This window comes from Amblyomma americanum, chromosome 3 (genome assembly GCF_052857255.1).
Source record: "Amblyomma americanum isolate KBUSLIRL-KWMA chromosome 3, ASM5285725v1, whole genome shotgun sequence".
In the NCBI taxonomy this organism is placed as follows: Eukaryota; Metazoa; Arthropoda; class Arachnida; order Ixodida; family Ixodidae; genus Amblyomma; species Amblyomma americanum.
The window spans coordinates 54,771,576-54,796,483 of record NC_135499.1 but is presented as its reverse complement, the minus strand read 5'-3'; the positions used below and the strand labels follow the sequence as shown (position 1 = coordinate 54,796,483).

At 50.4% G+C, this 24,908-nt stretch overlaps 1 protein-coding gene across 1 annotated transcript in view; it reads left to right on the top strand.

The window, feature by feature from the left end:
- The first annotated feature begins 912 nt into the window (after positions 1 to 912).
- Positions 913 to 24,908, top strand: part of LOC144123731 (uncharacterized) — a 78,462-nt gene continuing 54,466 nt past the window's right edge. The window contains exon 1 of the mRNA XM_077656505.1: positions 913 to 1,109. Coding sequence (XP_077512631.1) covers positions 913 to 1,109 — 197 coding nt within the window. The remainder of the gene's footprint in view (positions 1,110 to 24,908) is intronic.

Sequence of the window (24,908 nt, the reverse complement as noted above, 5' to 3'; positions counted from 1 at the left end):
CATTAGTCGCAACTTGTGCCGAAAACTAAAAAATGATGACGCCGCTTTCTGAAACTTCCCTTTGAACCGCCAGCGCTAACCCTATTCGACCTCTCGCAGGGTGCACCGCTCGCCTCATCATCCAAGGCCTCTCCTACACCATTGTATTCTTCGTTCTTGCCCGCTCCTCCCAAGAGATCATCCTCGGTTGGGACTTTCTGTCCGCGCATCACGCCATCATTGACGCCACTGCCCCGACAGATAGCGCGCGACAGCAGCGCCTCCCGCTCGTCACGTTTGGGCGCGGTGGGGCCGTGCGGGCACGCAGGAATCACGCGGTGAGCGGCGAACAACGCAGCGCACGTCCAAGGCGAGTTCATTACGAAGCTTGCGACTTGCTGCCTGTTCCTTCGGCGCGGAAGCTATGCTGGCGTTCGTGGCATCGGGTTTGTCGAGAACGATGTGCCGACGAACTACGACTGCAACTTGAGTCGTGCACGTGCTCAAATTGTTTTGTCGCTGCTGTGTGATGCTCGTGTAGACGCCTCCCATGCTACCGCTGCGCATATTCTCGCCGCTGCCGACACCGCCGGGCCGCCTTTCTCTTTTCTTCATGTGCCCCTGACTTTTGGTGCACTCTCTGACGCTAGTGTCTTTTATTCGCCCTCACCCCTTTGTGCGCACCGCAAAACTGTCATGGTTCCGCATGATGTGCTCACAATTTCTGGTGGTTGTAGCGCCTGTACGTTGCGAATCCGTTGCCTATCCCCACAACTTTACTTAGGGGAGAATCGCTTGTCACAGTTGATGTCATCGATCTCGACGACGCTTCTCCTGTTCTAGAGGACCCTGCCGCGCATGACATCAACACCCTCACTCCTCCCGTCGAGGTAGCCGACCAGACCTCACCCGGCCGGCTTGCACACTACGTCGATGACGCTCTACCACCTCTCCAACGCGCTCAGCTTGTCGCCTTGCTTCAGCGCTTACGTGCGTCCTTCGATTCTCATCAAGACACCTTGGGTCGTGCAACAGCGGTTCGCCTTCACATCGACACTGGAACATATGGACCCTTGCGCCAGCGCCCTTACCGCGTCTCCTCCCCTGAGCGCTGCATCATTGATGAACAGGTGAGTGACCTGCTACACCGTGGAGTGATCCAGCCCTCTCACAGCCCGTGGGCTTCTCCGGTTGTACTCGTCAAAAGAAAGGAAGGTTCCATTAGATTATGTGTAGACTACCGGCGGCTAAACAAAATTACTCGGAAAGACGTCTACCCCGGCCTCGTATAGATGACACGCTTGATTGCCTGCAGAGAGCGGAGTACGTTTCTTCGTTGGATCTGTGCTCTGGGTACTGGCAGGTGCCGATGGCCGAAGCTGATCGCCCGAAAACAGTTTTCATCATACGTCATGGCTGTATGAATTTAATGTGATGTCCTTCGGTCTCCGCAACGCGCCAGCCACTTTTGAACGCATGATAGACAACATGCTACGCGGGCTGAAATGACAGACATGCCTCTGCTACTTGGACGATGTTGTCGTCTTCTCCCAGGATTTTCCATCTCATCTTCTTCGTCTTCAGAGTGTCCTTCGATGTCTCAGCGACGGGGGCCTGCAGCCTAATTTGAAAGAGTGTCGCTTCGGCACCCGACAGCTGACTATCTTAGGTCACGTCGTGTCAAAGGATGGTGTCCTCCAGGACCCTGCCAAGCTCCGAGCAGTTGCTGATTTCCCGAAGCACACTTCCTGAAAGAACTTAGAAGCTTTATTGCATTTTGCTCGTACTTTCGTCGGTTCGTCAAGAATTTTGCTGCAATTATCGCCCCACGGACACAACTCGCCGGGGGCCACGACTTACCGGCCTGGTCCACTGCATGCAACGAAGCTTTTGAAGCGCTGCGCCATCTTCTCACCTTCCCTGTGATTTTTTGCCATTTCTACCCTTCCGCCCCTACAGAACTCCACACGGACGCCAGTGGCATCGGTCTGGGGGCCGTTCTTGCTCAGCGGAAACCTGGCTTCACTGAGTACGTCATTGCTTATGCAAGCCGTGCACTCACAAAAGCGGGGACTAATTATTCTGTCACGGAAAAAAGAATGCTTGACGATTATTTGGGTGATCACAAAATTTCGCCTTTACTTATATGGGCGCCCGTTCGCTGTCATAAGAGCCCACCATGCCCCTTGCTGGCTGTCTTCACTCAAGGATCCTTCAGGCCGCCTTGCTCGTTGGGCTCTCCGTTTACAAGATTACGACATTCACGTTATTTACCACTCCGAACGTAAACACTCCGATGCTGACGCCCTCTCACGCTCCCCTGTGCCCTCTGATCCTGACCAACCCTCTATTTCCTGCCTCACGCCTCCTCTTAATGCCATTGACATGGCTTCTGAGCAGCGCAAGGATCCTTGGATAGCTTCTGTTCTGGATGTCTTAGTCAACCGCTCAGCGAGCTCCTCTTCTAGAGCACTACGTTGTCAAGCCCATCACTTTGTTGTGCGTGACCAGCTGCTGAACCGTCGCAACTACCTACCAGATGGTCGGAAATGGCTGTTTGTGATTCCACAGCGTCTCCGCTGCGCTATTTGTGCCAGTTATCACGACGACCCGCAATGCGCTCATGCCAGTTGGCTGAAAACTTTTACCCGCCTACGTCATCGGTATTATTGGCGATGCATGTGCCGTTTTGAGCGTCAGTACGTCCGCTCTTGTTTGGAATGTCAGCGTCGCAAGGATCCACCACAGCACTCGCCTGCTCTTCTGCAACCTTTACCTTGTCCAGCCCGGCCATTCGACCGTGTAGGAATCGACCTTTATGGTCCTCTAGGGCACCGTTAGATCATTTTCGCCATAGATCATCTCACGCGCTATGCGGAAACATCCCCTTACCAGCTACCACAGCCTCCGACGTAGCCGGTTTTATACATCAGAACATCAATCTTCGCCACGGTGCGCCTTAGGAATTACTCAGGGATCGAGGTCGCGTCTTTCTGCCTGGCGTCTTGGAGGCCGTTCTTCGGGAGTTTCACATTGTTCACCGTACAACGTCTTCAAACCATCCGCAGACGGGTGGCATGACCGAGCGGTTTAACCGGACCCTCAGCGACATGGTTGCTAAGTATTTTTCACCTGATCACTCAACCTGGGACCGCATTCTACTATTCGTTACCTACGCTTACAATTCTGCAACGCAAGCAACTACTGGTTTTCGCCATATTTTCTTCTCTACGGCCGGGAGCCATCTTCCATTATGAACACCATGCTCCCTTACCGGCCGGGTTCCTCCGAATTTACAACAGTCTCTCGAGCTGCTGCGGATGCCGAAGAATGCCGTCAACTGGCCCTTTCCTTTACTTCGCACGACCAGCACTGTCAGAAAAGTACCCGTACCACTTCTACCTGTCTGCCACCGGCTTACCTTCCTGAATCCTCGGTTTCACTTTGGGTGCCCTCCTTCAGCCCGGACCAGTCCACAAAACTGCTGAGGAAATACCAGGGCCCCTATCGCGTAGTTCAGCAGACATCTCCAGGTAATTATCTTGTTGAGCCTCTCACGCCTTCGCCTGATCATCGCAGCCGCGGCCGTGAAATTTCCCGCTTCGACCGCCTGCAACCCTACTACGACCCCGCTATCATCTCGTGCCTTTAGGCCGCCAGGATGGCGCCTTTTCACCCCAGGGGTATTGCAAGACAGCCAATTGGGCTTTGATGCCCAAGCGGTTAGTGCCGACGAATAAGAAAAAGCAGACGGAAGACGAGGCTGACGAGGTTCAGTTTGGCGCTCATGAACGCTTGACTACTGAGCTGCGCTGTGCTTACAAAGATTGTGGCCGTCCACATTTTTTTTATGATTTGAGTCTTCACAGTCTTCTTAAGCTCTATTTTGGCAACAAAAACGCCATGCTTCGCCCCTGGATACAACTCTAAACGGCCCATGACAATTTTTCGAGAATGAAGTAACCATCCAAAAACCGAATGTCATATATTTAAACAGAATGCTCACAGGGCATTCACTAGCGCCTTATCTAAGCAGGCACTTCGATGATAGGAAACGATTGATCGATGGAATACCACTGCAAAATTGAAATTTCAAAACAAGATACCCTGACTGAAGCAACCATTTAACAGGAAAAAGTAAGGTAAATGAGCGCACACATGGTTGATGATGATATGCCCAGTTTTGCAGCACATGCCTCTTTAGTTCAGAAGACTGCAGCTATGCAGTATGCAACCAGCTCATCGTCTCTCTCTCAGCCATTTACTGCCTCGCATGGTGACGGAGGGTTCTCCAAGGCGAAGGTCGGCGGCTGGGCTGACCATTCCATGGATTAGCGTGAACACTACAGGAGCGTTGGACTAGAGAGTGTCGTTAGAAAACGCGTCAGTTCATTGAAGCACACATCTCATTGAGAGACTTCCCTATTATCCTCGTGTTTTATGCGGGGAATTGGTGACCCATGACATGCAAGCATTCCTTTAAAGTACATAATATATGGTTACTTCGTTGGACTAACCATTGTTTGGAGTAGCTACATCACTACGGAAGTGTTGCATTACAAAGTGTCTTTAGAAAATGTGTCCGTCCATTCAAGCACAGATATCAGAGAGTCGCTTCATTACAAGCGTTGCGCTTTTGCGCGGCAGACGGTAGAACCTTGTCAATGAACTGCTGATAGTGATCGCATGAATTCGATCAAAACTTGATGAAGCGGTTTCTGCGCTCTTCATATATGCTTGTCTTATAGCGCCGAACGAATGCCTGTGAGTGAAGTGTCGCGTGGTTATTCAAAGCATCCGGTTAAAAAAGGAGAATTGGCAGCTAACGGCCATAGGAAAAATTTTCGGAAGTGCGAGCAAAGGATTCGATTATTAAGTTTTTAACATCTCAAACCGACTATGGCTATGAGGTATGCCGTAGCGCAGGATCCGGATTAGCTCACACTAAATGGGGTTCGGGTACCTGCGCTCACATCGCGTAGCACACAAACGTTTTATATTCCACCTCCACCGAACTACGGTCGCCGCGGCTGGGATCGACACGCGACCTTGGGATCAGCGGCTAAATATAGCAGCAAATGAGAAGCACACTCGGCTCTGGCACGTAATCAGGGGGGGTTAGGGGGACCGCCACCACCCTCGTTCTCTTGGCAGTGTTCAGCCAGCAGCCAGCATCTCCCTGCACCCCGCCCCGCCAGCTATAAAAATTACTTTGGGCCCCTCCCGAAAGAATTCCTGGCTACGTGCCTTACTCAGCCCATACAGCGTCGGTGACAGACTCTCATTTGAGATAGCTCGCCGTGCAAAGAATGATCACCGAGCTAATCCTTCCTCCCTTCATGCTGTTGTGCTCAGTTTCAAGCATACGAGCAAAATGAGGTTCTCAAGCGCCGGCCAGAACACCAACGTCATACAAGGCATACTTGCTATTTCACATCATCGCGCTGAATATATCTTTGCACCTTTTGTCCTGCACATACCATCTTGAACTTCCAATACATGGGGCTCGAGGAGCAAAACCATTATTTGGCCTTCATTGAAAACTGAAAACTGGTTTTCGCGGACAGGAAATGGCGCAGTATCTGTCTCGCATATCGGCGACCTCCTGAACCGCGCCGTAAGGGAAGGGATAAAGGAAGGGCTAAGAGAAAAAAGCAGGAAAGAGATGATATAGTGCAGGGCTGCGGAGTAATTTTGACTACCTGGGGATCTTTCACGTGTACTGACATCGCACAGCGCACAGGCGACTTAGTGTTTAGCCTCGATCGAAACGCGACCGCCGCGGTCGGGTTCGAACTAGGATACTCAGGATCTACGTATGCAGAAAATGTATCAACTAAGATCCCTGATTAGAATGACATCTCCAGCCACTGTGAAGTACTGAAATTATTGAAGCCAGCACAAAAGGCGCACCTCATAATATGCAGACATCGATGACTGAATCAGTCGGAGGCTGAGGTAATTCGTTCTGGGACACTTTCGCTGTATAATGAAGCAACTAGCTGGCTCACGCTGGAAAAGCCTCCATTTTCTGGTAGCGTTTAGTAGACGACATATCAGCATTCCCTTGAACAGGTCCCTTTTTTAAATCGCATTTTAGCTCATGCGAGAGTAGGAGGCTCGGAGTCATTCGACAACCGCGGGTATGACATCGACAGCCGACAACAGTTACCTTTTATGAAAAATGTGCAGTCCCGATCGGGATATAGTTGCTCGAAGTGGCATTCACGCACAAAGTAGAGAGGTTTTAGCATCTTAGAAGTGGGATGGGACGTAATCTCCTATTTTCTGAGTAGGCCGGCATATCATGCCCCGAAATGATCAATACATTGGTTCTTCCATCTCCAATCTCTAACCGCATCTGCCGGTTTATTCTTCGTTTTCCGTCCTTTTCGACAAAAGACGGAGCCTGTTTCACTGATGTGCGCGATGTGTGACGGAAAACTGAATAAAATAATGCAGTTTTGTAGTGTGAGATTTTAAGCGTCCGTTCGAATCATGAAAAAGAATTATGAAAAACACAGACTTGAATAAGTTTTTTTTTCATATCTTCACACGTAAAATAAGGAGGAAGTTCGTTGTCAAGAGTTGGCCTTTCGGCCTCCTGCCTGGGCTTTATGTACAACATTGGCGAAAGTTCAGAACCCAAAGAATTTGCTCTGGGCCGCGTTGTGGGGCTATATATCTGTCATCAGCATTCCAAGCCTCTTGGAGGTGAAATGAACCCTAGCCCTCACGCCTCCGAGAGTTGAGACTCCCACGAATGCTACAGTCGCACCACTCGACGGCTTGGAAACAAACCCCTAAGGCTCTTTATTTCTTAAGCCGTACGTTGCGTACCATGCAAAGCACGACTAAAAGGACGCCGAAGGAAGGGAAGCTGACTTCCACTAAAAGGCTACCGGAAATGTCCTTTTGATCGACTACATCAGAGATATCGAACGCCAGCACAGCCCGTGAGTGTTACCCCTTCAAGACAGGTGTTTAGCCCCAAATCTCTCTTCCTGCAGTCATGCTGCTCACAGGCAGAGTACCGGGCGACCAAGCACATCGTGGCCCACGAAGCTGTGCCGGTCATGCAAGAGCGCCCAGTCTCGAAGGCTGCTCTACTCATCCATTGGGTTTCCAGGAATGCGCTGTGCTCGGAGCTTGTGCTTTGCGTCACCGGCGGCACGCACGTGCACATGCCTGCCATGCTCGCTGTTTCGGACCAGTTAGCGGGCGGGTGACGCGCTTGCACCTTGTACGCGTATGTGCTGCCGGCTAGCAGTCACCAGGAGGACTCCGCGTATATGTGGCCAAGTCGGAGGTGTTCCCGTCATTGGAGCGGACGGTTGTCGGCCAGCAGCTGAACTAGTACTTCGGACAGCCGTTCACATGATGGCTGGTGCGTAAGACAGCACTCAAGCTTGCGCACCTGGAAGGCATCGGGATCGGGACATGGCATCGCCCCGACGAAACACATTGAAAAACGTGATTGCAGGAGCGCAATACCATCTTCCACCATGACTCTGCACGGATTTCAGCCGAGGAAGAAGAAAAGCTCTCACCAGAACCTGTCGCAGCGTTGACCGTGCACCGGCCCAGTCTCTTCCGAAGGGTGTGTGAAATAACTATGCCGCATTTGACGATAAAAGTAATGTCGACAAGTTGGGTTAAAAGCAGGCTCTTTGGTTTGACATGCGCCGGCCATGTTTGATGGTAACTTGCGGATTTCTATGCAGAATAATTCATATCTTTCCCAATTTTTGTAATTCCAGGACAGTCGCTGTAAACTCTGATAACTTGCACAACGAAATAAATAGAAAGCCGTGAGCGCCTCACTGCCAGAGAAACAACGTGTGCTAGTGTGCGCAAAATAGTAATAGAATACTTTTTCTTAAAGGCCAACTGCAACGAAATTAACCTCGGCTTTAGAATGTTTTATTATGTAGGGTAGTACATCATAGACCTAATCGTGACAATGATCTAGGCTTCTTAAAAAGCTGTTTTGTTTTTATAATCGTTTAAAAACCTCTAGAGCAGACGACGCGAGCACTTGGCACCGTATTGCGGAGTTAGGAAATTTACGGCAGAAGACCTATGTATTTACCGCAGAGATCGTTCTTACGCCAGCTCTATTGCGAATGAATGGTTTACAGACAGCGAGCTTCAGGGACTAGTAGCGGAATGCGACCCGGATGACCTACTGTGATAATGGGGAAAAGTGTTTCGAAATTTTAGATAAGCTTATTGTGCCGGAGGGCTGTGTAGCCGTCAGGAGCATGAACACGCATGCCACTGATGAACGCGCACGCCGCAAGAGTTTCCAAAGTGCGGCATATAGCAAGCTTTGTGCTTCATACAGCAACCTGGTTTCTGCCGCGTGGTATTCTGGTGATGTCCTTAAATGGGGCGCTATGCTGGAAGGCCCGAGTTTAGCGAAACTCATGATTTTAGTGAGCTCTGGAGGCGCCCTCAAATGAACTAATGGTATTAAATTCAACCCCGGGCACGCCTCTACTTTCGCTGGGTTATCTGGATATACTGCGGGGCGATCATCATATGGCCGTCACCTCTAGAACTTCATGGGCAGTCGACCAAGCACGGGTCATGTGATCCGACCACCGGAACAGTTCTTTCGTTTGTTTATCGTTGCACGGAGTCCATTAACTGTGCAAGTAAATTATAACAACGATGGTATTAGTGCATTTTTATTGATAACTTAGTAGAACATTATAAGTACTCTATAGCGTGCAAAATTTGCATTGATTGCGCTGTAAAATAATTCGTGATTGATTATATTTTGCCTTGTACCGCGAAGAAGCGCTACGGTCGCATCATCAGCCGACTGTCGTGGCGGCGAGGTACACACTGTAAACGATGCGACCAATAGCGTCAACGAAGTGGGGGTGCGTGATTTAAACATCGAACCCAAAGGTCGCAGCTATTTCTCGGGCTCTTAAATACCTACGAGAACACTGACCACGTGCACCACGTAAGATAGCAAGTGTTTCCGGCGATTATGCTCACAGATCGCATCGTGCAACGCGCGTAAACTGAAGTTGCAGTGCTGAAAAGCCTACTTTTGAGAATTTTGATGCTTCTTTGTATGATAGCTGTGACTGTGCGAAGTTCCATTCTGCCCGAGTGTGAGCATCACAGGGTTTGCATACAGTGTGCACAAGGAAGATAGCCTGTATGGCAACGATGCAAAAGGAAGTGGCGCTGACGATGGATCTCGCTGAGCAACGTAATGAAGACATCAGCAAACTAACGGTAAGTTTATTTGTGCTGTTTTATATAAACATTATGAAATTCCACGTGCTCTATCAGTTTCGCAACAGCTATCGAAGCCTGCTAGTTTAGACAGGCGTTAATAAGCAAATGTCTCTTCGAGCTTTAACGTAGTACAAGCGGGCCTCTAAAATTTAAAGTGCTTGCGTTAGTCCGTGCATCGAATGGAAGTCACGCCTATACCATAGGCTAGTAGTAACATGACGGAAAGCAACTTCAGCTCTACATAACCATCGACGAAAAAAGCTGGGACGGAAAGGCATGCTTCTATTCGCCAATAAGAACAGTTAGTTATTTTCTTGGAGCAGCGCCCCGGTATACCTGGGCTGAGCAGCGACTTCTGACGGCATTTTACGGTCTTCTACTGCAAAGATTGTGGCAAGAGGTTGTGGATCTCAAATAACTGCGCCCCGCAGTGAAGGACGCAGCAGGCTGACGGGAATGTTGGTTGGAATTCGCAGTACAAATTAATAACGCTGGAAGCGTCGGGTCGCCCACTGACCTCCAAGTTACACTGCCATTACCTTTTAAAAAGATTAGCCAGTCTGCGTCACGTGTGCGATGGAGTTCATTTTATTCGTTCTACTCATTAGAGAGCTATATCGTATTGTTACCGTGCTTAATTTATCGTTTACAGTGTTACCGGATACCGGACTTTTCGGTTAGCGCTGCGTATGCCGAAGACGTGTTAACATGCCATCCCCCTGTAATAAATTACCGCAAGTCGAAAACGACTGATGATAATGACAGATGCCCCAGCATTTATTACAAACAAAAATGCGCACGCATTCCAAACATTTATATGCACTGAGATGCTAAATGCATTTTAATATTTTTTTCTCTGTATAGAAAGACGTACACAATATTTTCAGCTAACAGCCGGTTGAGGAGCTTTTCAAATGCGCCTGTGAAGCTAGGCAGCTTACCTACCCTGGTCAGTAGACAGTTTTACTATGCATAATACAGTAAGCTTGCCTACGCACCGGTCATTGTCTGCGAATTCTGTAAAAAGCGCAACTACGGCACCTTCTGTTTGCCGTGCCACAGCGTCTTTTCTTTAGATGTTTAGATGCATGGTTCAAATGTAAACACCGTAGCGCCATCAAGTGACAGTAAGCCAAAGCGTGTGAATTCTGGGGCTGCGGAAAACTCTTCTGTGTGCACTTACTGGCGAATTTGGTTACAGAATTTCCAGTGTTTTTTTTTTCAACGAAGAAAAATATGAAAACGTCGGAAAATGTCAACGCTGGCACAAAGCTGGAGAACTGCTCTGTTGTAGTTTTTCTTTTTTATATGTACACGACCGAGCAAAATATTGTTGCGGGAAAGAATATATTTACATTTATTAACACAAGCGAAGGGAACACCACGAGTGGCACCGAGAACACAGTCGAACTTCGTTTTCGTCTACGTCCCCTTCCACTCCTTCAATCGCTCATTTCCGTCGTCGTCCACCAGCTCCAGGACCCCCGGCTGATGAAGCGCCGTCGCGGCGTTACGGTGGCGACGTATGAGCGTCGTGATAAGGTTTAAGACGGCATACGTGGACGACGTGCTGCGTGACACACGAACGAAGAATGTTATTCACAACTCTGGACAGAAAATCACGGCCTCGGTCGGTGAGCAGTTGACGATGGGCGCCATGGTGAAGAATGACGTCTTGTAGATGAAAATCGGCGACATCGGTAGCGCAGCTGGTAGGCAAAGCACGCGTGATGGCGTACCTAGTCGAATAATCAGTTTCGACACCGATCCACTTTTTGCCGGAGAGGTGCGTGGGAAAAGGACCAAGAAGGTCGAGGCCAACACGGTGAAAACGTTCCGGGGGTACGTCGATGAGTTGTAGAATACCGGCAGTCAAAGTGGAGGGCCTTTTCCGACGTTGACACAGGTCGCAAGCGGCAAAGTAACGCTTGACGAACGATACAAACCAGGCCAATAGAAGCGGTGCCGCACCCGCGCGTACGTGCGGGACACGCCAAGGTGGCCGGCTGTCGGCAGATCGTGCAATTCTTAAAGGACAGAAGAGCGTAGATGTTGGGGTATGGCGAGCAGCAGCGGAGGACCATCGGATCGTAGGTTGCGGCGATACAAAATGTCATTCTAGAGCACATAAAGTTTAAGAGACGGAAATCGATTTTCAGAGCGCAGGCCATCAAAGATAGGACGTAAAGATGAGTCGTGGCGCTGTTCGCTGGTTATATCGGTGAGATCAGAAATAGCTAAGAGGCAGGGCAGGGTCTCAGCGTCTGCCAGATCAGGTGGCTTCACAGGGTATCGGGATAAAGCAGTCAGCGTCCTGGCGATAACGCCCTGACCTGTACACGACGGAGTATGAATATCCTTGGAGGCGCAAAGCACAGCGGCCAAGGCGACTGGTGGGATATTTTAGCGAAGACAGTCAACACAGAGCGCGGTGATCAGTAACCACAGCGAATGAGCGGTCGAACAGGTAGGATCGGAATTTAGCTACTGCCCAGACAAGGGCGAGACACTCGCTTTCAGTATTGGAGTAATTTTGCTCTGCGTCGGAAAGTAGGCGGCTGGCTTAACCCTTTGTTGCATGCTGGCCACTGTAGTGGACAAAATTCTGCGATTTTTAGAGCAAGTTCAGTGCATGCCAGGTGCTCCTGTGCATGCTGGTCACTACGGTGGACAAAAAAGGTACGTTTTCGATGCGCTAGATGGCGCCACCATACTGCGGCTGCCTCGAAATTTTGCTACGAAGATGGCTGCCCCCTGCTCGAGCGGGTAAGTGACGTCTGTCTTCACTTTTTGGCTTACCATTCGCACATTTCCCTAATTTGTTACTGTTAGGTACGCGCCATTGATATTACGACTGAGTAAAACATAGGTGGGTTTTCCGAACAACTTCTTTCAAATGTCCACTGTGGTGGACACCATGCATGGCGGGAAAACGACATGCCCATGTGAGGCTTTTCGTAAGGGTTTACTGCTGCTGCTCAGATTTGAGTGCATTATTTATTATGTTCGATATAGTTTTTAACGCAGCTTTACTTTGTTCTCATTAGGAGGATTCCGGCTTCAAAGAAGAAATTAACCGATGCGGAAATCGCTAAACTATTGGATGTCCCGTTGCCACGGGACCAGGTGAATGCGCTACTTGGAGAAGACTTGCCATCTGGTAGTGATGATGATCGCCTTGACATTGAAGATGATGGTCAGAACGAAGTAGAGGTGGACAGATGGAGTGATATAACCGATAGCAGTGCGAGTGAGGAGGAAGACGTTCACACTGACAGCGATGCTGAAGGCGAGGGCGCACCAAAACAGCGTCGCATTCAGAAGGAAAAGCCGAAGGTAGGGCGTTGGGATAAGAGAGATATTCCTCATTGCACCAAAGTGCACAACGAGCTGAAGCCTAAGGCTGCAGCTGCTGAAGGCAAAACTCCACTGAAAATGTTCAAGCTCATGTACGGTGAGGATCTCATTGAGCTGCTAACATTTGAATCTAACAGGCACAGAATACTTAATCGTCCAAAAATGAAGGTGATAACAAAGAATGAAATGGAGGTTTTTTTAGGCATATGCATGTACAGTACTCACGGATTGAAATAGGACATTCTGAGCGCAAGCCTTGCAGTGCCACGCAGGCATGTGGTAAACCACAGTCCGGCTCGTTGGCTACTGGAAGGAACAATTCTGCTTTGTAGATGTTCTCCCCCTCGCGCCATACCACAATGCACCACTTTGGTTCTATGAGCATCTACAGGCGGCGCTCCATGAAGCGACGGCCACGCGCTCCGAATGTCCTATTTCAATCCGTGAGTACTGTACATGTCAATAGTCGACATCTCCTTTAGGCGTTCGTACTGGTCCTCAAACACTAGGCAGGACATGGTTGCTGACGCAATGACGGTGAACATATGGGAGGAGATATTATCAGTTCTTCACCTCAACGATGCTGCTTTAGAAAAGAAGAGTTCTGAGGAAGGCTTCGATCACCTCCAGAAAGTTCGTCCAATGATCGACCAACTGAATGCTTCATTCAAGAATTTGGCTGAACCAGAGTCTTGCCAGGCAATAGATGAGCAGATCATCCCCTTCAAAGGAAGGCACTCGCTAAAGGTGTACATGGCAAACAAGCCAAAAAAAAATGGGGATACAAAGTCTGGGTAAGGGCCGGTCAGCCCGGGTATGTTCACGAAATAGAGTTTCACGGAGACAACCTGAAGTCCGACCCGCCTGACGCACCCCAGACTATTGGCCCGTCGGGACGCGTAGTGCTGCGCCTTGCCAGAGCTGTACCTCCAAGTACATTCCTTTTCTTTGACAATTTCTTTGCGTCCCCAGAGCTCCTGGCCCACCTAAAGGATAAGGGACTGCATGCGACATGCACCCTGCGCAGAAACAGGACAGCTAAATGCCCGTTGATGCCTGAAAAAGAGCTGAGAAAACAAGGCAGGGGCTCGTTCGACTACAAAGTCGATAGAGAGCATGGCATCATCGTTTGTGAGTGGTACGATAACAGGCTTGTAATGGTGGCCTCAAATGTGCATGGTGTCAACCCACTTGTAAAAGTGAGGCGGTTTGACCGAAAACAAAAAAAAACACGTTGAGGTCGAAAGCCCTGCACTAATCGCAAGTTACAATGAAAATATGGGCGGCGTCGACAAGTGCGACATGCTGCTTTCTATGTACCGGACCCACCTCAAGACAAAAAAATGGTACAAAAGAGTAATTTTTCACCTGACCGATTTGGCTGTCGTAAACGCATGGCTGCTTTACCGCTGTGTTGCAGCAGAGTGTAAGATGCAGCTAAGCCACTTCAAGTTATCGGTGGCGATAGCACTGATCAAGGCAGAATCAAGGACCGCGGTTGATGAAACTGATATTTCTACTGCACTAGCATGCTCAGCCGCAGCGAAACGAAGGTCGCCTGCGAAAGCAAGCTCGGTGTCCACAGACGTGCGGTACGACAGCGTAAGCCACTTCCCCCGCCAGCAAACGTGTGCAGCACAAAGGTGCAAAATGAATGGCTGCAAGCGGAAGACAACATACCTCTGCGGGAAGTGCAAAGTGTTCTTGTGCATTGACGGCAAAAGTGACTGTTTTTTTTTTATTTCATAATGAAGAGTAAAGTGCCCTTTTGTTATTGGAAGAACTTTGCCTGGTAGAAAAGGCAAACATAAACATTTTTACTTTCCCCTACCGGAGCTTGTATTCATGTTGTCCACTGTAGTGGACATTCTGTATCTTCCAAAATAAAAATTTGAATGAGATGAAAAAAATTTTTCCCGTTTTTTCTGATGCAGAAAGACACGAAACAAGAAAAAAATCACAGTTCGCGCGCGTAATAATTCCGCATGCAACAAAGGGATAACCATAACGCGATCTTGACCCTGTTTACGTTGGGCTAGCACGGCGCCGATCTCATATATGGAGGCGTCGGTGGGAACCTCTGTGGGAGACGACGGGACGAAATGGGCTAAGAAGGGTGGAGAGGTCAGCAAATGTACGAGGGAGGAAAATGAGTTCTCTTGAGCAGGGCCTCAGATAAAGGGGGTGTCGTTCTTAAAAAGGTCTTTGAGGGGGCGAGTGATGCCGGCGATATCTTTGATAAAACGGCGAACATACGAGCATAAGCCGACAAAGCTGCGCACATCTTTCGACGACATAGGAAGAGGAAAGTCCTTCACGGCTTGAATTTTGACTGGATCTGGGCGTACACCAGAAGCGTCAACAAAGTGTCTGAGAGTAGTGAGTTGGTGGCGACCGAATTTGGATTTTGACGAGTTCAGCTGGACTCCGGCGTTACGGAACGCTGTCAGAATACTGGAGAGGCGTTCGAGGTGCGTGGCAAAGGTTGGCGAGAAAACCACAACATCGTCTAGGTAACAGAGGCAGGTAGACCACTTAAAACGGCGGAAAAGGGAGTACATCATTCATTCAAAGGTAGCCGGCGCGTTACAGAGTCGGAACGGCATGACTTTGAACTGGTATAAGCCATCAAGTGTCACGAACGCGGTCTTTTCGCGGTACTCTTCATCAATGGCAGTTTGTCAGTACCCCGATAGAAGATCAATTGAAGAATAATTTTTGGCGCCGTGGAGGCATTCTAATGCATCATCGATGTTCGGGAGAGAATATAAGTCCTTTTTTGTGCTGCGGTTGAGGTGCCGGTAATAAACGCAGAAGTGCCAGCTGCCGTCCTTCATTTTTTTGCCAGGACAACTGGTGAAGCCCAAGCGCCTGACGAGGGCTCGATGATGTCTTTAGCAAGCATCTTGTCCACCTCTTGACTTATGACGGCGCGTTCAGCGCTGGACACTTGCTACTTACGCCTGTGGAGAGGAGTAACCTGACCGGTGTTTACGCGATGCGTCACAACAGAGGTACGAGCCAAACCCCGGGCATCAAAGTCGAAGATGTCGCGAAAAGATGACAAGAGGCACCTAAGATCGCGAGCTTGCCTCGGCGGTAGGTCAGAAGCGATCATATCGGCGTAGTCGTCCGTTGGTTTCTCTGTTGATGTGGCCGCGGGCAACAGGCATTGATGAGTGGAAGGTAAGCAGCTGTATACCACTGATATGACACATTCGGCAGCAGGGCAGAGCGTGGCGAGTGAGATGACTTGCGGGAGCAGTTGGATAGACGAGCCAAAGTTCAGGACCGGAAGGTACGCTCGGTTTGCCGACATTGTAAAGACAGTGTGCGGAAGCCCAATGCTTCGCGTGAGGGCGACATGAAGTTCCGGGGTGACAACGTAGTGACCATCAGGGACAGGGCGAACAGATGAGAAAGAAAATGTAAGTTGCGGCTTGAGGTCGGTAGACGGACAAAGCTGACAGCACAAAGACAATGTATAAGTGGGGACGGCGACTCAGCAGAAAGGGGAAAGGTCAAGCTGAACAACTCTGGTGGCGCAGTTGGTGAGGGCTGAATGATCAGACAGGAAGTCGAGGCCAAGGATGACTTCATGAGGGCACCGGTCCAGAGCAGAGAATAGAACGGATGTATGGAGGCCGGATATGATCACACGGGCTGTGCATAGTCACCCTACAGAAGGCGTTCCGCCTGGAGTGGGGAATCTGGCCGTCGACGGTAGCACTGTGCTGGGAGGGAGGGGGCGTGAAGTGGCTGGGCTGTTCGCCATTGAGGGTGCGAGCTTAGAGGGCTGTATGTGCTAAGACGGAACCAATAATTACGACAGTGACGGGAGATGTGGCCATTGCGGTGGCAGAGGAAACAAATGGATCTTTCGTCGGTTCTCCGCCAGTAGTTAGGGTTACGTCGACGTGGAGTGAAGTACGAAGGTCGTTCAGTAGGAATCGCAGTGATTTCGGGCGGTAGTGAAGGACGTACAGGGCTGACGGGCTGGAGACCAAGGTTTGCAAGCTCTTCACGGACGACGGCTTGTACCAGAGAGATGGTGGACAAGTGGTTGTCGCCATCACATAGATGCAGGGGGGCAGGGGACCTAGCTTCGAGTTCGCTTCGTATGATGCGGGTCACATTTTCTGGAGGCGCTGCTGTTTGCCGGTGCAGCAGGTCTTCATATGAAGAAGTCGCAGCTGTGTTTGGAAGGCGCGTGTACGGCTGGCTAATACGCCTGCTTTTGGCTTCCTCGAAGCGGCGACATTCCTTAATAATGCCGTCTACTGTAGTGCAGGTCTTGCAGAAGAGCAAGTTGAAGGCATTATCGGGGATCCCCTTCAACACGTGGCCCACTTTGCAGATTCGGGCATGTTATTGTCAACTTCGTGGCAGGACAACACGTCCTGAATGTACGAAACAGAAGATTCCGTGGAAGTTTGAGCTCGGGATGCAAAGTCCCTCTGAGCTGCAAGTGTTTGGCCGAGCGGCCGTCCAAACAGTTCGCGCATTTTCTGCTTGCAGACGTGCCAGCTGGTCGAATCATCTTCGCGAGTTTTGTACCACACTCGGGCGGTGTCTTTTAAATAAAAGATGACATTTGCGAGCATAAGGGCCGGATCCCAGCGGATGTATGTACTCGCGCGTTCGTACATGTGTATGCAGTCGTCGACGTCAACTTTGTCGGTGCCAGAAAATGTACCAGGATCACGAGGGGGAAAAGAAAGAGTGATGTCATGGCCGGTGCTGATGTTTGCTGGGAGGCGCCTTGGGTGATGGTTAGCGAAGGCAGCTGGCGGCCGCTGCGGAGCTCCATCATCGGTAGGAGTAGTGGAAATCCGCACCTCCACCAAATATGTCGCGGGGAAAACATTTGCAGTTATTTACACAAGCGAAGGGAAGAGCTGCGAGCGGCACCGGGAACTTCTTCTTCTTCTTCTTCTTCTCCTCAAGTAATATGGCACCACAACACAGCCGCAACTTCGTTGTCGTCTTCGTCTCCTTCAACTAGTTCGATCGCTCATTGCCGTCGTCATCTACCCGCTCCAATATACACAACACATAGTTAGGCTTAACTGCTCGGAAATCGCGATATTATCTCAAAAACATCAGCTAGTTGTCACTTAAACCTGGACGTGTGAGTGATAGTATGCGAATTAAAAGTGAATGACTTCATTTATAACGAGAAATGGCGCTGAAGACTGCGGCGGGGATGCGATGCTGTATTTAGTGTGAAGCGGCCGCGCAATCCGTTGCCATATTCATTTACGAGAGAACGCTTACTCTCCGCAACTCTAACAGAGATCGCGTAAAGTGCTAGCGGCCCGGTAATGTCCGCGCATGCGCAGAAGTCGTTAAACTAGCCTGGCAAACAGTTACGTAAACACGGTAACGACATGCTATAACTATTACTGTGGACAACCATACAGTCAGGAGGCAGAGCTGTCACTGGCTTTTAGCAATTTTTATTTCCATAAATTGAAGTAAATGGTTAGGTAGGTATGTTGGTAGGTATTTAAGCAGTAGGCAGTCGCAGTAGAAGCAGCAGCAGCAGCAGCAGCAGCAGCAGCAGCAGCAGCAGCAGCAGCAGCAGCAGCAGTAGTAGTAGTAGTAGTAGTAGTAGTAGTAGTAGTAGTAGTAGTAGTGGTAGTAGTTGTAGTAGTAGTAGAAGTGGCGGTAGTGATGATGGTGGTGCGAGTAATTATAATTTTGCGTGAGTAGCTTTGCAGCTGGGGAATTAATTGTGTTTGCATGACGCCCACAAGGATACGATTTATTCTCATTTGCAGTGGAACAGTGTGGGGACCTGCCCTGCAGCCCCCTGAGTTTGCTTTCCCGCGAGGCGCCGTGCAGCGACAGTCTCACCTCGAGGCTGAGCGCATTCCCTTGTCAGTTACATTAACTGGCAAGAGAGGGCGCCAGCATCGCTGCGCGCGAGACTGCCAAAGCCCGCGCGCGGGAGAGGGGGCATGGGGGCTTCGGCTGGGATCGTCGGCTCAGGCGGACGTGTCGCTCGCGGCTCCGCTCTTCGCCGGCGGGGCGAGGAAGCGACGGGGAGACAGGCTCCCGTACTCGTCCCGTCCAGCCTTCGGAGTATATATCCCTTGACCTGGCGCGGGCGAACATTCGCTCGGAGCTTTGCTGGTGAGTCGGACGACCTTGATTCATTAGCGTACCTTGTTGCTAGCTGGCGTTATTATTTCTGTACCAATAGATGCCTGTTTGCGTCAGCCAATGTGTCGTTCCTTTGTTCCCCAGAGCAAGGCCCGCCGTGGTCGGCGAGCGCTCGGTAGCGTACGCGATCACGGAGTGGGGTCCGGTGGTCTTTGAACCGTGTCAGCCGCGATTGAGTGGGGAGAACGTATTTATCTCCCCAATTCAACCCCACAACAGGTGGTGGAAAGCTGCAGGCCTTGGGGAGAAGGTACTTTCCCTAATCAGCCGTGATTCGGTCGTGGGCTGTGGGCCTTCACTCCTGTAGAGGGAGCCTACACTATTGAGTGCAGAACGGTGTATGCTGCAATTTGAATGAACATATTCTTGCCGAGTGTGGAGTGGTTTTAACTGCCGGGCATCGAATCATTTTCATGAAGCAGACAGATAAAATTAATACAGCTGTATCGATAATCAGCGTACAATAGTTCTGCACAAATTAAATCAAAAGCTTGTACCCAAAGACAAAGTGCGTGGAGCTGCTGGTCAGCCCGCCTGTTGAGAAGCTGCTTTGCATCAAAGGCTGGGCACCCTTGCTGCATATTTGAGGTTGCACTTCATGATGTTGACTGTGGCATCAACAGTGTGGCACGTGAGCTCAACGTGAACACGTGAGCTTTTGTGCAAGCGTCTCTTCTCTGGACGTGCCCATTTGGTGCCTATCCTGTTGAATGGAATCTTTGCGGTGAAGACGTCACTTCTACCATGGATTTTCTCAGAATTTTACTACATTCGATCATTCCACGGGAATACTTTCACCAATATGTGACGACTGGCGTAATGAAAGCGTCTTGGTGAGGACGATTTGATGGGAGTGGTGTGACGACAGTGGCTTGACAGCATGGAAATTAACGACTGTCTATTAGAAGTTGTCCTCGTCATCGTTGTCTCCCTCTGAAACGTTAATGTTTCCCATCACGTAGACTTCAGCTGAAGTTAAGGCGCTGCCCAATTTTTGTATTTGTTTAAAATTCAGCGTGCAGGCAAAATGCGTAGACAGCATATACTCTTCAGTTACTCTATACGCATATATACTTCCGTTTCTGTATTCCGTTAAAGTAACACAGAGAAATTTGCACGTCACAGCACAACTAGAATTGAAAAATAAAAATCATACAATACCGCTGCGTGTATTAAACAGCTTGCTACGTTTACATTTCTTCGTGCATCTTCTGTACTTCATTGACAACGTTCTGCACGAGCCGCAGCCCCCGGCTAACCGGTCGAACGCAGAAGCAGTCCATTGCAGCAACTATATTCAGGCATGTAATGGAATTTAGTAAGCAAGTACTTAAGAGTTAGAGCTGACTAACCACAACTGAATATTCTTTGTTCATTGGCAGTGGCAGGAACAAACTAGCTAATTCCTTAATATTTTGATCTCTGTGACTGCGCACAGAAATCAAGCACCTGTGCTCAGTGTTATGTTGTACTGCAAACTCACTGTGACCAGTAACAGCAGTGCATGCAACATAGCATATTGACACCGACAAAATGTTGACGTGAACAAGACAGGTTTACTTAGACGTGCTGGCACGTGCAAGAAAGCAGGGAGCTCGAGAGAGGAAGACGAGAAACCTCTAGCGCCAAAATGCCCAAGGCTAGCCAAGTGCCAGGTAATTTTGGCGGTAGTATGACGCCCCTGGAGGAGTTCGTACTGTCGCATTACTCCCCCTCTCTGATTGACACCGACTCTGGGTCGCAGCAAAGGGAAGGAGGAAGACAAGGGATGTCGCCGTTGTATGTGTCTGCCGTCTGGTGTAGACACGCCTGAGACGCTATCAGGCGCGGTATGGCTTCATCCTGGCGACGTGGACGTCTTCGGAGGTCGGCCGTCTACAGGTGCGAACTGTTCCTAGGGGAAGACCTTCGTAATTGACCTCACTGACTTGGCGAAGCGCCTCGTAGGGGCCACAATTTCGGTGTAGAAGCTTTTCGCAGTGCCCTCGCAGGCGGACTGGACTCCAAACCCAGACTTGTTCTCCGGGCTCGCAGCTAACACTTCTGTGGTGGATGTTACCGGCGAGCGTCGTGGGCTTGTTTTTACCGGACGCGCTGTCGAGCGAGTTGATGGGCGGCTAACGAATCGGGAAGCACGTATAAAAGACGAGGTAGTGCCAATTGGAAGCAGCATTGCATCCTGCAATGTTGTGGCTTCGCGACCATGCACTAAAGAAAATGGAGTGAAGCGCGTCATTTCTTGCATCACTGTATTATATGCAAATGTGACGTAAGTGACTATGGCGTCCCTGTTCCTGTGGTCCGTGTCGACATGCATATAAATCATGTCGCAGATGTTTAGCCGTTCGGTGAGTCTGATCGTTTGCTGGTGGAAGAGATTGTTTTGCGGTGACTTGTGCTGCTAAGACGCATAACCTCCTCCATAAGAGCCGAGGTGAACGTCGTTTAGAACGATGGTGTGTGCATCCTGACAAGCATAATGTTTTGACTGAAAAAGTTGGAAATTCGTTATCGGTACCACGGGGAAGAGGTTTCGTCTCACAGTAACGGCTGAGGTAGTCGGTGGAGACCACAATGTAGCGGTTACCCAGCTAGGACTACGGAAATGGCCGAGTGAGTCTATTCCGACTTGGTGGAAGGGTACTTGTAACGGATCAATAGGCTGCAATAGTCCGGCTGGCTTAGTTGGCGGTCTCTTGCGACGTTGACACATGCGGCAAGTTCTGACGTAACGCTTCACAACTGCAGCGACCGCGGGCCAGTAGTATACGTGCAAAAAGTTCGGCAGTAACCCAGGTGACCAGAAGATTGTACAGCATGGCACGCCTGCAGGACTTCGTCGCGAAAGGCCGTAGGTACGATGACAAAATAGACTGCTTCTCTCGGGCTGTAGTTTTTCTTATACAGAACGCCGTCGCATAAACAAAACGTTGACAGTCCGAGCGAGAAGAATCGCAGGGGACATTGAGCGCTTCCTTGACGATACTGAATGAGGGGCCGCAGTTCCCTATCATCTCTTTGGTGTTGAGTGAGAATGGACGTGGAGATGGCGCCAATAAAAATGAAATCGATCAGCACGGATGACCTCAATAGGTGCACGAGACAGACAGTTGGCATCACTGTGCTTCCTACCGGCTTTATTGACGATGGTGACATCGAATTCTTGAAGCCGAGGGCTCCAGCGTGCAAGCTGTCCCGAGGGATCTTTGAGGTTCGCCGGCCAAAACAGCGAGTGGTGATCACTGACGACTCTAAAATGGCGGCCATATAAATGCGGGTGAAATTTTTTCACTGCCCGCACAATTGCCAAACATTTTTTCTTCAGTGGTAAAATAGCTCGCCTCAGATCGTGACAAGGTGCGGCTTGCGTATGCGATTGCGTGTTAGAGAGTATCCTGCCACTGCAAAAGGACCGCACAGAGGCCGATTTCGCCGGCGTCTGTGTCAGTTCAGTGTCGGCTGACTCGTCGAAGTGTCCAAGGATGGGCGTATTTGCAGACGAGTTCGGGGATCTTCAAACTCGTCGTTGCTCCTGGCCTCAGAAGAATGGTTCGGTATTTTTCCTGAGGCGGGTGTGGAGCTCAGCGATCTAGAAGTTTTGCACAAAACGCCGATAATAGACGCGGAGACTAAGAAAACGGCGCAAACCTCGCTTATCGGGCGGCACAGGAAGCACAGCAAAAGCAGTCACGACAGCTGTCTTATCGGGGTCAGGGCTTACTCTCTTAGCGCTCACGATGTGGCCCAGAAACTTCAATTCTTGGAAAGCGAAGAGACATTTTTTCGGGCTTGACGGAAAGAGCACCCGAAACAATTGCTTTAAACACAGCGATCAGGCGCTTCAGGTGTTCTTCGGACATGGCGCAGATGACAACGTCATCGAGGCACACGAGGCAGGACTGTCATTTCAGATCGGCAAGCACGGTGTCCATCACCCGCTGAAAGGTTGCAGGAGTCGAGCACAGGTCGAAAGGGAGCACTCGGAATTCGTAGAGACCATCCAATGCAATAAAGGCGGTCTTTCCACGGACGCGTTCGCCCACCTCGGCTTGCCAATAGCCACTGCGTGAATCAAGCAATCAAGAGTACGTTGCGTGGCACAGCCGGTCTAGGGGGCCATGAATGCGTGGCAAAGGATAAACGTATTTTTATAGCGTGAGCTACACTCTACCAGGTTGAGCAGTTTCGCGTGGCTCCTGGAGAGCTGTGCTGCGCATGCGCGAGGAGCAGTGACGTCACATGACGCACAGCTGGCGCGTCGGAGCCGCGCGCGCCTCGCTCGTCATAGTCGCGGCAGACGCGCTGGCCCCGGCGCGTTCCCAGCTGTGCGCCTCCATTGCGCAGTGGCCAAGTCTGACGGTGCGCCGGAACCACTTCACAGCGCCTCTCATTTTGTGTGCATGCGCAGAGGTATCAGTGGGGGTATACATATAGCGAGGCGTTTGCCAGGGCGGTATAGCCATGGAGAAGGAGAGCGAAATTGCTTCTCAGCGGCAATTGATGCTCAGCGGCTCAGCGTAGCTCACGCTACGTATATCCTGGAATTTTCCGAGCTAAGCCAGTGCTCATTTTTCTCACCGACTTTGTTTAGACATCTATAATAAACACAGAACGGCAAGGTTCCATCTTTTCTTGCCACTATAAGAACAGCCGACGCCCACTGGTTCGTCGACGGCTTTATCAGGTCGTCCAGGAGCATTTCTTGAACTTGTCAGCGAATGGCATCACATTTCTTCGAAGAGTTCCGATAAGGTGCCTTACATAACGGTCGCTGCTGTGAGCCAAATATAATGCGGTGCTTTGTGAGCTGAGTCTTCCTAACCTTGGAAGACGGGGCACAACAGTCGCCGAAAGATTCTATAATGTTCTCCAGGCAGCGTTTCTTATTAGACGGGAGATTCAGGTTCGCGCCGGTTTTTATGGCAGTGGTCAGCGCCTCCACTGATTCCGGAGTTTCGGACAACGCGTGCTGTCCCGAGTATTCGCTAATTTCTTCGGAATACGCAATATCTGTTTTGCCAGGCAGACACTGAGGGAAATATTGCCACAATCAGAATTCGTCACCAAAAGCTCGGCGCGCCCATCCAAAGAGCAGCTGCATGTTGGTTTCAGCGATTCCGCGAGGGCCGGGTCTGCTATCGCACTCTACGGTAACAAACATGCTAGCTCTAGACGGGATAAGTACGTGGTCGTCACAGACGCGTAACTTAGTCCTGCGTGGCTCGGTATCGTCGTCGACAGCGCACTGGGTGGAAAACGACACGATTAGCTCCTGAAGGTCGATGATGGACCGTACTCCTGAGTGAAATCCAAACCGAACCCATAGTCCTTGGAGCACTCGTGTAACACAGCAAAACAACCAGGGAAAGTAACACCGCGAATTTGTATTCGTGAAGTGCAGACGCCAATCGGCGTTACCACATGGCCAGCGGCTGTGCGGATCTGCGGTCCAGACCCAAGGGTCAGAAAGTTTCTGTGGGCCGTGGTTAGCTGACTGCTCATTAAATAAAAATCAACTCCAGTATCCATGAGTGCGGTAACGTCGCGGTTGTCAATGGCTACCGGAATTTTGTCAAAAACCAGTCGGTCGCAGCACATCGTTGAGGTCATCGGGTCAGGTCATCGTAGGTTGGATCGTCGTGGCGAATCGTCGGATCGAGGCTATTGACTCGGTCCAGTAGCGGTGGCCTTGCCCCCGGAGGACGCAGTCTTCAGTTTTCCCGATGTGAGCACGTACCCCTCAACTGGCCAGAGCACGAAGGGCGACTGGGCGAAGAGAACAGTCTTGGGGATGGTGATTGGCACTGGCGTCGCTACGAGCTCGAGGGCTGCACGTTTCGGCCACGAACTACTCGACATCCCACGGCTGTTCACCGTAGCGCTCTCGAGGTGCGTGAGGTGAAAATCCCCTTAAACCAATTCTGCGGTTGGTGCAGTGGCGTAGGACGTGGCCGGGCTCCCCGCAGTGGTAACAGAGCGACCGATTGTGTGGTTTTGCGATTTCCTCATTGTGGGCCGGGACTCCTGCGGCACGGAGGGTACAGGTGCGATTGGGCACCGCAGAAAAGGTACAAGAGCGACGGGGAAAAGGTTGGCATCGCTAGCCCAGGCATCGTAGTGCGTCACTGTAGGTCATCACGTAG